Source organism: Carcharhinus amblyrhynchos, chromosome 2 (assembly GCF_965287045.1).
Source record: "Carcharhinus amblyrhynchos chromosome 2, sCarAmb.v2.hapA, whole genome shotgun sequence".
In the NCBI taxonomy this organism is placed as follows: Eukaryota; Metazoa; Chordata; class Chondrichthyes; order Carcharhiniformes; family Carcharhinidae; genus Carcharhinus; species Carcharhinus amblyrhynchos.
The window spans coordinates 75,222,899-75,239,427 of NC_137325.1; the positions used below are offsets into that span (position 1 = coordinate 75,222,899).

Consider the following 16,529-nt stretch of genomic DNA (forward strand, 5'->3'; position numbering starts at 1 on the left):
TTAGCCCTCGCACCAGGCAGGCTAAGCTCTGTGCTTAGCTGCAGAGAGTTATATTCATCCTCCTGACTATGCTGACCTCAATCACTACTGCATTTCTCTTCGCTCTGGCATCCTTCATCATAGTGCCAAGGTCAGTCCACTCATCTACCTTGCAGACCTTCTCATCCACAAAGGCAGTAAGCACATGGTACCTGTGGACAAAGTTGGGGCTCCTCCATCATTATATGCTGGGTCAGCATACCTAGCTGGCCTGCAGTCACAGCTTTCTGCACCTTACCACTGACAAACTCTTAAGTTCTGCCTATCTGAAGAGTTGAGTGCCTGTTGGAATAAAGTGTCCAGGCAACTTTTCCCCTCCCTGATGCATCACAGTCTGCAGCTCGGCCTCCAGCTCAATGACTAAAACCTGAAGCTCCTCAATCACAGACACACTGCTGACACAGTTGCCCTAGATCATACTTGCTACTAGGAGCTCCCACATTCCACAATCACAACACACCATCTTCATTATTTGTTAATTGATTACTTGTCTTTAATTAATTAAGGCTACTAAGTGTTAGTGAGGGATCACTTTGGGACCAGTGACCATAATTCCATTAGTTTTAAGACAGATATGGAGAATAAAAGGTCTGGCCCGAAAATTAAAATTCTAAATTGGGCCAAGGCCAATTTTGATGGTATCAGGCAGGAACTGTCAAAAGTTAATTGGGGAGTCTGTGGGAAGACAAAGGGACATCTGGTAAGTGGGAGCCTTTCAAAAGTGTGTTAACCAGGGTTCAGGTAAGCACATTCCTCTTCGAGTGAAGGGCAAGGCTGGCAGAAGCAGGGAACCCTGGATGGTTTGGGGTATTGAGGTCCTGGTCAAGAAGAGGCACGTGACATGCATAGACAGCAGGGATCAAGTGGATCCCTTGAAGAGTACAGAGGGTGTAGGGGTAGAATTGAGAGAGAAAAATCAGGAAGGCAAAAAGGGAACATGAGATTGTTTTGGCAGATAAGGTGAAGAAGAATCCAAAAGAGCTTCTACAAATACATAAAGGGCAAAAGAGTAACAAGGGAGAGAGTAGGGCCTCTTAAGGATCAACAAGGTCATCTACGTGCGGATCCACAAAAGATGGTGAGATCCTAAATGAATATTTTCATCAGTATTTACTGTTGAGGAAAACATGGATGTTAGGGAACTTGGGAAAATAAATAGTGATGGCTTGAGAAGTGTACATATTTCAGAGAAAGAGGTGCTGGAAGTCTCAACGTGCATCAAGGCAGATATATCCCTGGGACCTGATGAAGTGTATCCCAAGACATTGTGGGAGACTAGGAAGGAAATTGCAGGTCCCCTACCAGAGGTATTTGAATCATCAATAGTCACAGGTGAGGTGCCTGAAGATTGGAGGGTGGGAAATGTTGTGCCTTTGTTTAAAAAGAGCTGCAGGGAAAAGTCTGGGAACTACAGGCTAGTGAGACTGTAGTGGATAAATTGTTGGAAGGTATTTTGAGAGACAGGATCCACAAACATTTAGAGACACAAGTTGTTTAGGGACAGTCAGCATGGTTTTGAGGGTGGAAAATCATGTCTCACAAATTTGATTAGGAGTAACCAAGAAGGTAGACAAGCGCAGTGCAGTTGATGCTGTCTACATGGACTTTAGCAAGGCCTTTGACAAGGTACCGCATGGTAGGTTGTTGCATAAGGTTAAATCTCACAGGACCCAGGATGAGGTATCTAAATGTATACAAAATTGACTTCTTCACAGAAGCCAGAGGGTAGTTGTAGAGGGTTGTTTTTCAAACTGTGACCAGCTGTGTCTCTCAGGGATCAGTGTTGGATCCATTGTTATTTGCATTTATATTAATGATTTGGATGAGAACATAGGAGGCATAGTTAGTAAGTTTGCAGACAACACCAAGATTGGTGGCAGACTGGATAGTGAAGAAAGTTATCTCTGACTGCAATGGGATCTTGATCAATTGGGCCACTGGGCTAACAAATAGCAGATGGAGTTTAATTTAGGTAAATAAAAAGTGATGCATTTTGGTAGGGCAAGACTTACTCAGTTAATGGTAATGGGGAGAGTTACAGAACAAAAAGATCTAGGGGTACATGTTCATAGCTCCACAGGTGGATAGAGTGGTGAAGAAGACACGCATCATGCTTGGTTTCATTGGTCAGAACACTGAATACAGGAGTTGGGACGTCTTGTGAAAGTTGTACAAGACATTGGTAAGGCCACACTTGGAATACTGTGCACAGTTCTGGTCATCCTATTATAGAAAGGATATTATTAAACTGGAAAGAGTGCGGAAAAAATTTACTAGGATGCTACCAGGACTTGATGGTTTGAGTTATAAGGAGAGGGTGGATAGACGGCAACTTTTTTTTCTGGAGCGTAGAAGCTGAGGGGTGATCATATAGAGGTCTATAAAATGAAGAGGGGCAGAGATCAGCTAGATAGTCAATACCTTTCCCCACAGGTAGTGGATGCTTTCCAAGGAGCCTAGGTGAGTTGTTGCAATGCATCTTGTAGATGGTACACATTGCATCAGTGGTGGAGGGAGTGAACATGTGCTTGGGGTCAAGCTTTGAGTGTTGGAGTTGCATTTATCCAGGCAAGAGGAGCATATTCCATCACAGTCCTGGCTTGGGCCTTGTAGACTGTGGATAGGATTTGGGACGGAGTTAGTTACCCGGCAGGGGATTCCTGACCTCTGACTTGCTCTTGTAGCCACAGTATTTATATGGCCACTCTAGCAATAACCTCACTCCCCTTGTGCAATCCGCTCCATTTATTTTGAAAAGACATTTCTTCAATCACTCAAGTTTAAAAAAAAATGAGGGAAGAACTGTAGAACAGGCATGGGCGCTGCAGGAAATTACTCAAAATTAGATGAGCCTTGTGCAAGCTCATTCCACAGTATCAGCAGGAACTGTGGTTTTCTCCCAATATTCTGACATTGATTCAAACCCAGGATGTATTCACACCTGTTACAGTGCCTACTGGAATTCCTATCACCAAAAAAGTCAGCTTAGCAATGGAGCTTTCAGACAGTAAAGACACTCAGTCAAGGACGATACTTTGCTGAATTGGTCACAAATTCATATCAAGAAAACTCAAATGCTGAACTTACTTGCTGCCAAGTTCACTGAACTGCAAATTTTTGGAGCCCTCATAACAGTAAGTAGGAACCTTATCCTGCAATCCTATATGAAGGGATTCCACGCTACATTGTGCAATTTTCAATCTTAATTGGTTCTTCAAAGTGTTTGTTTGCATACAATGTGCACTACTGAGAATTCTTGCTCTAGTATTCAGTATTTCATTCTTGAAAGACATACTTTATCATTTCATATAAAGTTTGAAATTAATAGTGGGGAGGGGTGGAAGAGACTTTCTTACAACTTTATCTTCGTTAGACCTGATGCATTACTTGTCGCTGGTGTTTACAGCTGCATTTTTGCATTGAAACACTTTAAAGCACTGCTGCCATCAGCCACTGCTTCATTAGCACCAACACAGTCCTCAGTAGAGCGATCCCTTTGGCATTTCAATACCAATGATGGATTTGGAGGAATAGTTCATGTGAATGGAAAAGAACAGATATAATTAATTCTATCCCCATTGATGACCAGGCTGACTTATAAGTGTCAAGTCTTCAGAACTAAGCACAACTACTTAGAACCCCAATCAGCAATCCAATTTTACTCATGTGTTTCTTTGAAAATCAACCAAGTATGGTGAGTCTCCTGTCCCTTAGTGCAAGCGTCATGATATTGCTGCAGCAAATAATAAGATGTGACTGTGACCCATAACAACGAAATACTTGTGAATGTGTAATACTCTGCAACACACATCCACAATGCTTGCACTGAAATAAAGAAACTGGATGGTTGGCTACTAGCAATATTCATTTTAAAACTGAGTGTACAGCATGAATCTAACAAGAAATCCTTGAACAGAACACATGAACAAGGAGCAGGAGTGGGCATGCAGCCCCTTGAGCCTGCTCCGTCATTTATCATAGTTGATCTGATAACTTCAAATCTGCACTCCACCTCCTATTGATAACTTTCATCCCCTTGCTTACCAATAATCTATCCACCTCTGCCTCAAAAAATATTCAAAGATACTCTTCCCAAAAGTTTATGGAAGCAGGTTCCAAAGACTCACACCCTCATCTCAGTTTTAAATGGGCATCCCTTATTTTGAAACAGTGACCCCTAGTTCTAGATTGTTCCACAAGAGGAAACATCCTCTCTGCATCAACACTGTGGCAGACAGTGACTAGTGGGGCAACGCAAGGTTCAGTGCTGGGATCAAAGCTGTTCACAATACACATTAATGATTTGGGCAAAGGAATTGAAGGCAATATCTCAATTTACAAATGACACTCAGCTGGGTGGCAGTGTGTGTTATGAGGAGGATGTTAAGAGGCTGTAGGGTGTCTTGGACAGGCTGGCTGAGTGGGCAAATGTAATATATGAATAATGTGCCACTTTTGCTGGCAAAAACAGGAAGGGAGATGATCTGAATGGGGCAGTACAGGAAAAGGGAAAGTGCAACGTGACCTGGGTGTCATGGTGGAACAGTCGTTGAAGGTTGGCATGCAGGTACACTAGGTAGTGAGGAAAGCTAGCCTTCATTGCAGCAGGACTTTAGTATAGAAATAAGGATGTCTTGCTGCAGTTACATAAGGCCTTGGTGAGGCCACACCTTGAATATTGTGCGCAGTTTTGGTCTTCCAGTCTGGAGGAGGACATTATTGCTGTTGAGGGAGTCCAGTGATGCTTCGTCAGACTGATTCTTGGAATGGTAAGACAAGACATACAAAGAGAGACTGGATCAATTAGGCTTATGGTCACTGGAATTTAGAAGAATGAGGGGGGATCTCATAGAAACAAAGCCCTGATGGGCTGGACAGGCTAGATGTGGGAAGAACGTTTCTGATGTTGGGAAGTGCAGAACTAGGTGTCACAGGCAAAGAATAAAGGGTAAGCCATCAGGACTGAGATGGGGAAGAACTTCTTCATTCAGAGTTGTGACCTGTGGAATTCTCCATCACAGAAAGCTGTTGGGACCAGTTCATTAGATATGTTCAACAGGGAGCTGAGCATGGCCCTTGTGGCTAAAGGGATCAAGAGATAAGGGGAGAAAGTGGAAATGGGACACAAATGATCAACCATGACCCTATTGAATGGTGATGCAGGCTCAAAGGGCTGAATGATCTACCCCTGTCCCCCACTTCTATGTTTCTATGTCAAGGTCCCTTCAGAATCTTGTATTTTTTAATCAAGTCGCCATTTGCTGTTCCCAACTCCAGTAGGTATAAGCCTTGCCTGTCTTTCTCTTCCTCATAAGGCAACCCACCCATTCCTGATTATTAGTCTAATAAATCCTCTTTAAACTGCTTCTAACACATTTACATACTGTACACCACTTCTAATGTAGTGCCGCTAGTGCTCTGCACAACTGAAGCATAACCTCTGTAATTTTGCATTCAATTCTCCTTGTGATAAATGACAACATTCTACTAAAAACATAGAAAATAGGAAATTAGGAGGAGTAGGGCATTCAGCTCTTCAAGTCTGTTCAGCCAATTATGATCATAATCGATAATCCAACTCAATAGCTTGATCCCTTCGTTCCAAGGGATACGTCTAACTCCATCTTTAAAATGTATAACGTTTTGGTGCCAACTGCTTTGTGGTAGTGAATTCCACAGACTTGCCACTCCCTGGGTAAAGGAATTTCTCCTCATTTCAGTCCTAAAGTTTACCCTATACCCTTAGACTATGACCTCTGGTTCAGAACACTCCCATCATCGGCAAAGTCTTTGCTGCATCTACACTGTTTAGTCCAGTTACAATGTTATAGGTTTCTGTACTTTCCTCCCATTCTTCTGAATTCAAGCAAAAATAATTCAAACTAACTCAATCTCTCCTCATACATGACTCCCATCAACCCAGGTATCAATCTGATAACTTTTGCTGCACTCCCTCCATTGTAAGAACATCCTCTCTCAGATGAGGAGGCCAAGCTGTGCACAATATTCCGGGTGTGGCCTCACCAAGGCTCTGTATAATTACAGCAAGACATTCCAATCCTGTATTCAAATCCTCTCACTATCCTGCTCAAGTGTTTCTCAGCTTTATCCATATTGATTCCACATCATCACAGCTGTATCTTTTCTCACCATTAGCTTTCTTAATTACTTGCTGTACCTGCAAACTAGTCTTTTGTGATTCATACACTCAGACACCCAGAACCGTTTGTACATTTGCCAAATCTTTGCCCGTTCATTTATTCTATCGTTCATCTTTTAGATAATATGGTTCTTTTTCATTCTTCCTGCCAAAATGGACAATTTTACATTTTCCAACATTTGCCAAATCTTTGCCTGTTCATTTATTCTGTGAGAAATACAACAAAGCATGTGCATCAAAATGAATTCCAGTAAAACATGCAATTGCTACCCTATTGCAGGGATTCAATTATTTGGGCACATTAGAAAGGGGGTCAAAAGCCCTGAAAAGGTCACAAAATTTATTGTACATTACACAATTTTGTGATTCAGAGAAGAGCAGAAGACAGCCTGAAGTCTTACAGTAAGAAGCACAATGAATGATTAATTATACTTTTACTTCTATAAAAATAACCATGTTTGAATATTCATATAGAGTACAATCATACTGGGATATATCTGAAGTGCAATTTGCCAAATATTGAAGCAAGCTATTCAAGCCTTGACATCATTAAAACTACATTTAGGATATTGTGTGTAACATTGCCTACTTCATTGCGAAAACAGCTTTGATGTGCCAGGTGGATTCAGAGAATAACAGCAAGGATTATTCAAAAGTTAGGGCTCTTTAGCTATGTGCAGATTCACAGACCTGAACTGGTTTACACTGAAGGTGGCTAGCATATTTTAAGTTCTTAAAATTCCAAACTGAATACAGACAAGTTATTTAATTGAAACAGAATGTAGAGATTGAAATTAAAGAACTGCAGACAAAACTATCAATAAAAATATCCTTCCTCTTTCCCCTCCCCAAGCAATGAAACAGATTTGTGCACTGGACTCCTTAAGAAAGGAACTGTGAATTATTACTCACTAAAAATCAGCAGGATAAACAGTGGGCAGAAAGAGGTTTAGAAGCATTGGTAGACTGTTACTCAAATAATACATTAATCAGGATGAGCCTTCAGCTACATGGGCTATCAAAAGGGCACAGTTAAGGCAGCTAGTGCAGGATTTAAAAACTAAAATGCAATGACAGCTAATCTGGAATTTTGCTTTTGAGGAAGAAAGACAGGAGTGGGTGGAAAGAAAAAAAAGCAGGAAAGTTTTCTGAAATATTCTCAGATTAAATTGGTTGGATAGAGAAAGCATATGTGTAACAGAAAAACACTGTGGATACTGGAAATCTGAATTAAAAACATAACAGTCCTGAAAAACTTTAGGTTAGGCAGAATCCGTGGAGTGAAAAACAGCGATCATGTTTCAAGTCCATATGGTTCTTATACAATATAGGTTATAAAAGGTGAATAACCTTTCACTTTTTTTTATTAGTATGGAATCTCACAACTGCGGACTTGAAATCTCCAGGGGAGATGATGGCCTAGAGACATTATTGCTAGACCATTAATCCAGAAAGTTAACTAATGTTCTGGGGACCCAGGTTTGAAACCCACCACTGTAGATGGTGAAATTTGAATTCAAATAAAAAAAACTGAAATTAAGAACCTATTGGTGACCATGAAACCATTGTCAATTATTGGAAAAGCCCATCTGGTTCACTAATGTCCTTGAGGGGAGGAAATCTGCCATACTTAACTGGCTGGTCTGGCCTACACGTGACTCCAGAGCCATAGCAAACAGGTTGACTCTCAACTGCCCTCCAAGGGCGATTAGGGATGGGCAATAAATACTGGCCAGCCAGTGACACCCATGTCTCACGAATTAATAAAACAAAAAGCTGCTGAACCAAGATACAGAGAAATTAAAATCATTGTCATCACTGCATGAAAGTCAGGTAGAAGCAAATTTTTAATTAATCTTTCCAGGAAGCACTAATTCATCCTGGCAGTTTCACAGCTTTTGGTAGCCCACCACTGATCAACTAGTGAACCCAAACAGAAAGAGCCAAAGGCACCAACTTATATTTACAGAGTGCCTTTGAAAGAACAAAATCTCCTCAGGCACTTCACAAGATCATTATATAACATTTGGCAGTAAGCTACATTAGGGAGGTGGTATTGTAATGGTGTTGTCAATGGACTAGCAATCCAGAGACCCAGCATAATGCTCTGGGGACCCGGGTTCAAATCCCACCATGGCAGATAGTGAAATCTGTATTTAGTAAACATCTGGAAATAAAAAAAAACTCTAATGATCATCATGAACTCATTGTCGATTGTCGTAAAAATCCATCTGGTTCACTAATGTTGTTTAGGGAAGGCAACTTGCCATCCTTACATGATCTGTGATTCCAGACCCACAGCAATGTGGTTGACTTTGAAATGGCCTAGCAAACCACTCAGTCCAATGGCAAGTAGGGATGGGCAATAAATGCTGGCATTGCCAGCAATGTCTACATCCTCTGAAAGAATTTATAAAGTTAAGAGATATAGATCAAATAACCAAAAACGTGGACAAAGATTTACATTTCAAGGGAGTGTCCTAAAGGAGGAAAACAGGGTAGTGAGACTAAGGTTTAGAGGGAATTCCAGAGCTTTGGGTCCATGCAGCCTCTACTTTCTCAGGAGCTTAAGGAAATTCACATGTCCTCTATGACTCTCTCTAATTTTTACAGATGCACCACAGAAAGCATCCTTTCCAGATGTATCACAGGTTGGTATGTCTCCTACTGTGACCAAGATTGCAAGGAACTACAAGGGATTGTGAACACAGTCATGTCTATCACGCAAATCAGCCTCCCATCCACTGACTCCATCTACACTTCTTGCTGCCTCTGAAAAACAACCAGCATAATCTAGAACCCCACACACCTAGGACATACTCTCTTCCTCTTTTTCCGTCGGGAAAAAGATACAAAAGTCCACAAACACCAACCAAATGATTCAGGAGTAGCTTCTTCCCTGCTCCCATCAGATTTTTGAATGAACCTGCCATATATTAAGCTGATCTTTCTCTATCTCCTATCTGTAGTGGCAATACAACATTCTGCGCCCTCTCCTTTCCTTCTTCCCAATGTAATGTGAATGATGTGTTTTATCCGTACAGCGCAAGAAACAATACTTTTCACTGTATCCCAATGCATGTAACAATAAATCAAATCAAATCAGCTGAAACAATTAAAAATCAGATATATATTTTAAAAAAAACAGAGATAAGTGCAGAGGCCTCAAGATGATATGTTGTTTGACCAGGAGTAAATGTAAATCAGAGAACGACAGGTGTGATAGGAGAATGGGACTTGGTGCAAATTAAATCATGGCAGCAGAATTTTTAAGACCTCATGTTCTGGCCATGATAGGTACTGCAGCTAAATGAAACTTGTTCTCACCTGACATCCACTTGTCCATTCTTCATGATGGATCAGTGAACATCAAACCAATTTTTTTCTGAAAAAGTTGCTAATCTTTTCCAGTATTGGTACTGGATATGGCATGCAACAGGTAAAGTAGGTCTGGGGGAAACCTTTTGTAAAACACGTTAAATGCACCAAATTATTTATAAAAGACAATTTTATTACCCTCAAAAAGACCCTGTCTAGTCACACTCTGCCCGCTAAGCTACTCCTTGGAGCCACAAACGGGGAGCAACCCCATGTATTAAACACTTTTGTTGGGAAATCTCTTTTTAAAGCAGTTAGCACTGATTTTCCTCTCTCTTTGAAGTAATACTGTAAAATTTTCATTTAGAATAGGTATAATTCTGACTCATAGTTGTGTAACACTATGAAACTTGCAAAAGCGTTCTAGAGCAGAATGCCTACAATACAGAACGCCGCTGTTTGGCCCATCGAGCATACAACGACAACACTCCCACCCTGGTCCTATGCCCACAGCCCCAGATATTTACCCTCATAATCCCCGTGATACCCCTCTAACACTAAGGGGCAATTTAACATGGCCAGTCAACCTAACCCACACATTTTTGGAAGGTGGGAGGAAACCCACACTGACACAGGGAGAATGTGCAAACTCCACAAAGACAGTTACCCAAACTAGGAATCAAACCCAGGTCCCTGGCGCTCTGAGGCAGCAGTGCTAACCAACGTGTTGCCCCTAAAGTATATTCTACTTGTCTGCAAGAGCTGTATATTTGGTGCAGGTTGAACATAAACCAAGTTCACATTGGGAAAAAGATGCCGGCAATTCTACAGAAGCAAATTCTCCTTTGTAATTATTAGTAACATTAAGGCAGGGTATGAAAGGAGCAAAGTGAAGGGCAGATAATTTGATAACAGCCCTGAATCCTAATTACTAACTAGGAACCCCTATTGCATGTGTGCACACTTAGCTTTGATGCCACATCAGTCATAGACTTTTCAATATTCTGCAAAGAATAAACAGCATTTGCAGCAAGAAATCCATACATCCAATGCGACAAGAGGAAAAAGAGGGAAAATACTGATACGGAAAATAAATTACACACCATGGATTGTGTGATGAAAATGGTTCAACAAAGTCCTTTGCAAATTATACCAATGCTCTCTGTTCAGCAATTCTCCTCCAAAATTCTTGTACTTTGCATTTCTCTCCCTCCCTATCCCAAGTCTCAGGCTTCTCTTCATCCTGGGTCTGCACTGGGTGCTGAGTCGCCTCCTGGAAACCAGACTTAGTTGCACCAACAGCCGAACATCAAAACCAATCTTCGTAAGGCTAAAAGATCCAGCTCCCTGCATGCATGTCCCACATCACACCCACAGCCCTGCATTGCTGGATTCCAGCCCCAAACCTATCCAGCCCACATTCTACCTTCCTTGTTCAAGAACACCATGGTTATGGGGAAGGCATCATATCTCCTCCTCTTATTACACTGAATAATATCCCTCTGGAAGCGACTAGTAAATTCTTTTACCTTGGGTCCAGAGTGACAAGCTTCTCTTGATGCAGGTCTTGATACATGCACAGGGAAAGTAGCTACCTTTTGTTGTTTCACGAAATATGCATAGAATAACCAATGCTTTCAATATGCTTGCTAGAACAAAATTCAATCCACTATGTAGATAAATATATAAAAATTAGTTAAAGATTCAAATTTTAAGCACAATTTTGTTTTAGTATCAAATGCAAATTGCACTGCTTTGATATTAGCAAGCAGAAAATACCCAGAAATCATTACTGAATTTCATGCCAGTGTATTTCATTTCTTTCTTCCCCAGTTTACTGGATTAATTTCCCAATTGGCTTCGGAATTAACTTCTACTTCACTTTGTTCATCTCTCTCCATTGCCCAATATAGCATCATTCCTACTTGTTCCTTCATGTCCTTTAATTCATTAAATTTATTTTGCAGATAGCTACTGAATTAATTTTGATTAATAGGCTGGGCCTAATACCAAGGATCAACAGGCAACCCCCTACAGTGGATTTGGGAATCTGTGTTGTAAATGTGCAACCACAGCAACAAGCAGTTTCTGTAACTGAAAAGACAGCAGCTACAGAGGAGGTTCTAAGCCCCGGATTGATGAGTTTACCCTTCGAAACCATCTAATCAGTTTCTTCATTTCGCGAAGAATATAACACAAAATTGACGTTCAATCAATCAGGGTCTGGGAGTCTCTGAACCAACTGAACTTGTGATGAGTTTTCCTTGGGTATTCCTGATGTAACTTACATTGCCTATTTTAACAATTATCCTTTTGTTCCACCCATAGGCAAACTCAGGAATTAGGGGACGTGTGCGTTAGCATGGCCCCTTTAAGGGGATGATCCTTGCGCTATGCAATCAGACCGGACCTCATAGGGAGCATGGTTAGTAAGTTTGCAGATGTCACTAAGATTTGCAAGTTTGCATAGCGGACAGCGAAGAAAGTTATCTCCAATTGCTACGGGATCTTGATCAATTGGGCCACTGGGCTGACGAATGGCCCAATGGGTTTAATTTAGACAAATGTAAGGTGATGCATTTTGGAAGACTGAACCAGGGCAGAACTTACTCAGTTAATGGTAGGGTGTTGGGGAGAGTTGTAGAACAAAGAGATCTAGGGGCACATGTTCATCGCTCCTTGAAAGTGGAGCCACAGGTGGACAGAGTGGTGAAGACGACATTCATCATGCTTGGTTTCATCGGTCAGAATATTGTTGAATACAAGAGTTGGGAGTCTTGTTGAAGATGTACAAAACATCAGTAAGACCACACTTGGAATACCATGTGCAATCCTGGTCACCCTATTACAGAAAGGATATTATTAAACTAGAAAGAGTACAGAAAAGATTTACTAGGATGCTACTAGGACTTGATGGATTGAGTTATAAGGAGAGGCTGAATAGACTGGGACTTTTTCCTCTGGAGCGTGGGAGGCTGAGGGGTGACCTTATAGAGATCTATAAAATAATGAGGGGCACAGACAAGGTAGATAATCAATATCTTTTCCCAAAGGTACGGAAGTCTAAAACTAGAGGGCATAAGTTTAAGGTGAGAGGAAAGGGATAAAAAAGTGTCCAGAAGGGCAATTTTTTCAGAGGGTGGTGAGTGTCTGGAACAAGCTGCCAGAGGTAGTAGTAGAGGTGGGTACAATTTTATTTTTTAAAAAGCATTTAGGTAGCTACGTGGATACAATGGGCATAGAGGGATATGGGCCAAATGTGGGCAATTGGGATTAGCTTTGGGGTTTTAAAAAAAAAAGGGCAGCAAGGACAAGTTGGGCTAAAGGGCCTGTTTCCATGCTGTAAACCTCTATGACAATGACTGGCAGCAGGAAGCCGAGCCAAGTGGGTGTGAGGTCACATATCCTGGGTCGGGAAAGATTCTCGGTTGGAGAGTAGATGTGCATTCAATTCTGTCAGATCCTTTTTTGTACATATCTGTCATTGGTAATGCCACAAGTTGCCTTTGAAGATAATACAGCAAAATGGAGCACTGTAGCAAGGAAGATCAAGAAAAGCTTCGATGCGATGACACAATGTTGCTTGGTCCCAGTCCAAACATGAATCAGGTCTGTGGTGAATCTGTTGGTCAGGATCACAGCTTGCACATGATCAGGGAGCAGGTGGCAGGCAGTGACAAACTTTTGGGGGCAGTCAAAACAAAGGAGGATGCTCCATATTCCCTCACAGCCAAGTATCAAAGCCAACCATGTTCAAAGATTGGTGCTGTTCCCTGCATTTCTCTTGTAATTGCCGAACAGCGAAGATCATGTCTGTGGTTCCTCTTAGTCGGCAGAATCCACGCTACGATACTGGATGAAAATCCTCAGCCATGGGGAGACAGAGATGACCTTTCCTGCAGCCAACAGGGAACTCACTCTGTGGTTACTGCAGTTGGGCTTGTCACTTTTATTAACGAGAGACAATCACAGCATTTCTGAAATCTCGTCACATGTTCTCCTCCTGCCAAATAAGCAAATTAGGTCATGCATTTGCACTAATGGGGATTCCATTTTTCCCTGATGCCTTGTTTTTTTAGTCATCAGATGGCCTTTTCTGCCTTGAGCTCGGTTGGAGTTGCTGTGGGATGGAGTCAAGGACACTTGCATTGAAGGCAAGAGTCTCTGTAAGGAATTCTTTGAAGTGTTTCTTCCAGCTGGCACTGACTGCCTTTTTTGTGATAGCATCAGAGTTAAAACAACTATTGCGCAGTTGTCCAGTTTTCCTCAATTTGGAAACATTATTTCAAACTTAAATCGCCAAGAACAACAACCAAGACTTTTTTTTAAACATTTAAACTTTCATTTTGGTCCCACTGAAGTTTATGCTTACCCTTTGCAATCTGAACTGCATATGACGACTGTTAGCCTGCAGATTGATAACTAATTCGGGTTCAAATGCATCAACATTGGGCTTAAATAAGCGTACTTAGTTTCAAAGTCATCTTTCACATGCTACAATCTCCACTCCATCCAGGTTACTGGTTCAGAGTTACCTTCTAAAAGTTATACAGAAAGTCCACAGGCCTAATCAAGTCTTCTACAAGAAAAACATGCTCTTTCATTTCGTACTTAAATCAGCCTAGCACAGACTAATTTATTTTGTTGCCTACTAATTCTCAGAAGTGATCATGAAAGACAATTATGAATTATAAATGGAGATCTTTGTCATTTTGAACAGACATTAGTTTACTACACTGTAACATACAAGTATACTTAGCATTGGCCTTGTCTGGCATAATGTTATATTTATCATACTTGAAATGCAGGCCTATTCCCCATCACATCAACATCTGCTTGCAGCAGTTTATTTTTATCCATGATCTTAAACAGGAATCTTCATGTCATCCGCAAAATGTTCCCCAACAGCTCCATTCAGGTCATTAATAAAAATCTTAAAATGAAACAGTCTCCACACTAACACATGCGAGATACACATGAAGATATAGTAGAAAAGCATTCTGAAAATACAAATACACAGTATATACTGGACGGTTTTCACCTATCAACCTATTTTCTTCCCAGAGGCTATGTAGTAACTTTATTTTACTCAGACAATCCTACAGACTATGTCTTGTCCCCTCTAGCATCTTATCTATGACAGAAGTTAAGACAATGGGGCTATAGTTTCTTGCTTCTGCCTCATTTCCCCTTTCAAAAGCTGGTACTACATGTCTCCCTTTAGTATGTGGAGGAAAAGATGGAGGCAACACTACTAAAGTAGGTATATAAATTCAAGTAATTCATTTCTTTCTTATACCATGTTATGCTGTCAATAATTAGTCAGTTTTTTTTATTTTTGAAGTATAAAGAACTCAAAATCTAATACTCCTTCACATAATGAACCATAATGGGGAAAAAAAAAATGGTGTTTTTAAAGAGAGAAAGCCCAGAGAAAGATTCAGTATATCTATTCAAGTTGCAGTCAATTTCATCCTCATGTATGCTGCTATTCTTGGTATCCCAAATTGTCTTACCAACATGTTGTAATAATACATTTTAAAATAAGTTAATAAAAGGAGGCTCCATTCCAAAACAGGGATAACGACAAGACTGCAAAATGCTTATTTTAAAAGAATATAATTCTGAAGTAGGGCAAATAAAGATTTATGAGACACAAAAAGCAGCTCAGAATATCTGGGTCACACAGATTGATTACCACGCTTAATTTGTTAATGAACTACGTTTAAAGATAATGCAGGTGCTAATCAAGTTGTTTGCAATCCTTCTTACAGTTAGGATTGTTGTTTCAAGGTGTATAAAGTGTTAAATTGGAGGATGGTGGCCGCTACCCAATTCTTCATGATAAATTTGCACCAACAAACGTAATGACTAAAGTCAAAGAAAAACACATAGGCGTGCATAACATGAAGTCAATCAAAGCCTGAGTAGGAATACCAATTGGAACTTTTGAATTGATTTCTAGCAACTAATCTAAAATCCCATCAATCATATACAGATGAAACTGATACCAAACATCCCCAGTTGTGCATCAGCAATTGTGCAAATATAAATCTAGGATAATACTATCCATGGTCCTTTTGTTCAAGCTTCATTGCCAACTTTATTTGGTCAACAGATTAAAGCTGAACTGTTTATGTTTACATTTAAACACAGCTAAATCCTAAAGCACTTACCTTCGTGTACAGTCACTCCACAATTGTCACATTGGACAATTTCATCCGCATCTTCACTGTTATCTCCCAGACACACACAGCATATCTGTACTAAGTCCATTTTCTGAGAACTGAAGTTTTGTTCTCTCTCTGCTAAAAATGAGTCCTAAAAAATTTAAAGAAGTAAAAAAATTGAACTATTTACCAAAACAATTTCAAACAGTGAATACACAATAAAGCCAACAAGTTCTGAATCCACTATATTATTTTATTATCCATAAGAATGACAGGTTGTATTATGAGGAAAGGCTGGACAAGTTAATCTTGTATCCGGTGGAGTTCAAAGAAAGAGGTGACCTGATTGAAACATACAAGATCCTGAGGTGTCTTGATGGATGGATGGATGTGGAAAGGATGTTTCCTCTTGCGAAAGAGAGATTAGAACTGGGGGCGGGAGGGATTAAGACCAAGATCTTTTTTCTCTCTTCCTTAAAAGGTAATGGAAGCAGAATCTTATAATGCTTTTAAGGCAGAGACAGATTTTTAATTAGCAAGGTGGAAGTGTAAGATTAAAGGTTAGGTGGGAATATGAAATTGAAGTTACAATCATATCAGCCATGATCTTATTAAATGGCGAAAGAGGCTCTGAATTTATATCATTCGTATATGCAAATCTCAAAACCATATGTAGAATAAGGAGGACATAAGACTTAGAGGCAGATCTTCATACAAACTTTGCAGCATAGGCACACAATGGTTTTGAGAAGGGGAGGTCGTGTCTCATGAATTTGATCGAGTTTTTCAAGGAAGTGATGGAGATGATTAATAAAGATAGGGCTGTGGACGTTGTCTACATG

The 16,529-nt window shown here is 40.5% G+C and overlaps 1 protein-coding gene across 13 annotated transcripts in view; it reads right to left on the reverse strand.

Annotated features, from left to right (window-relative positions):
* Positions 1 to 16,529, reverse strand: part of phf14 (PHD finger protein 14) — a 230,068-nt gene that overhangs the window by 178,472 nt on the left and 35,067 nt on the right. For all 13 annotated transcript variants that reach the window (XR_013888988.1, XR_013888987.1, XR_013888985.1 and 10 more), the window contains exon 4: positions 15,694 to 15,838. Coding sequence is in view for 5 of the 13 variants with exons in the window: in XM_080207547.1 (XP_080063673.1) it covers positions 15,694 to 15,838 (145 nt within the window). In the remaining 8 variants the exon portion in view is untranslated. The remainder of the gene's footprint in view (positions 1 to 15,693; positions 15,839 to 16,529) is intronic.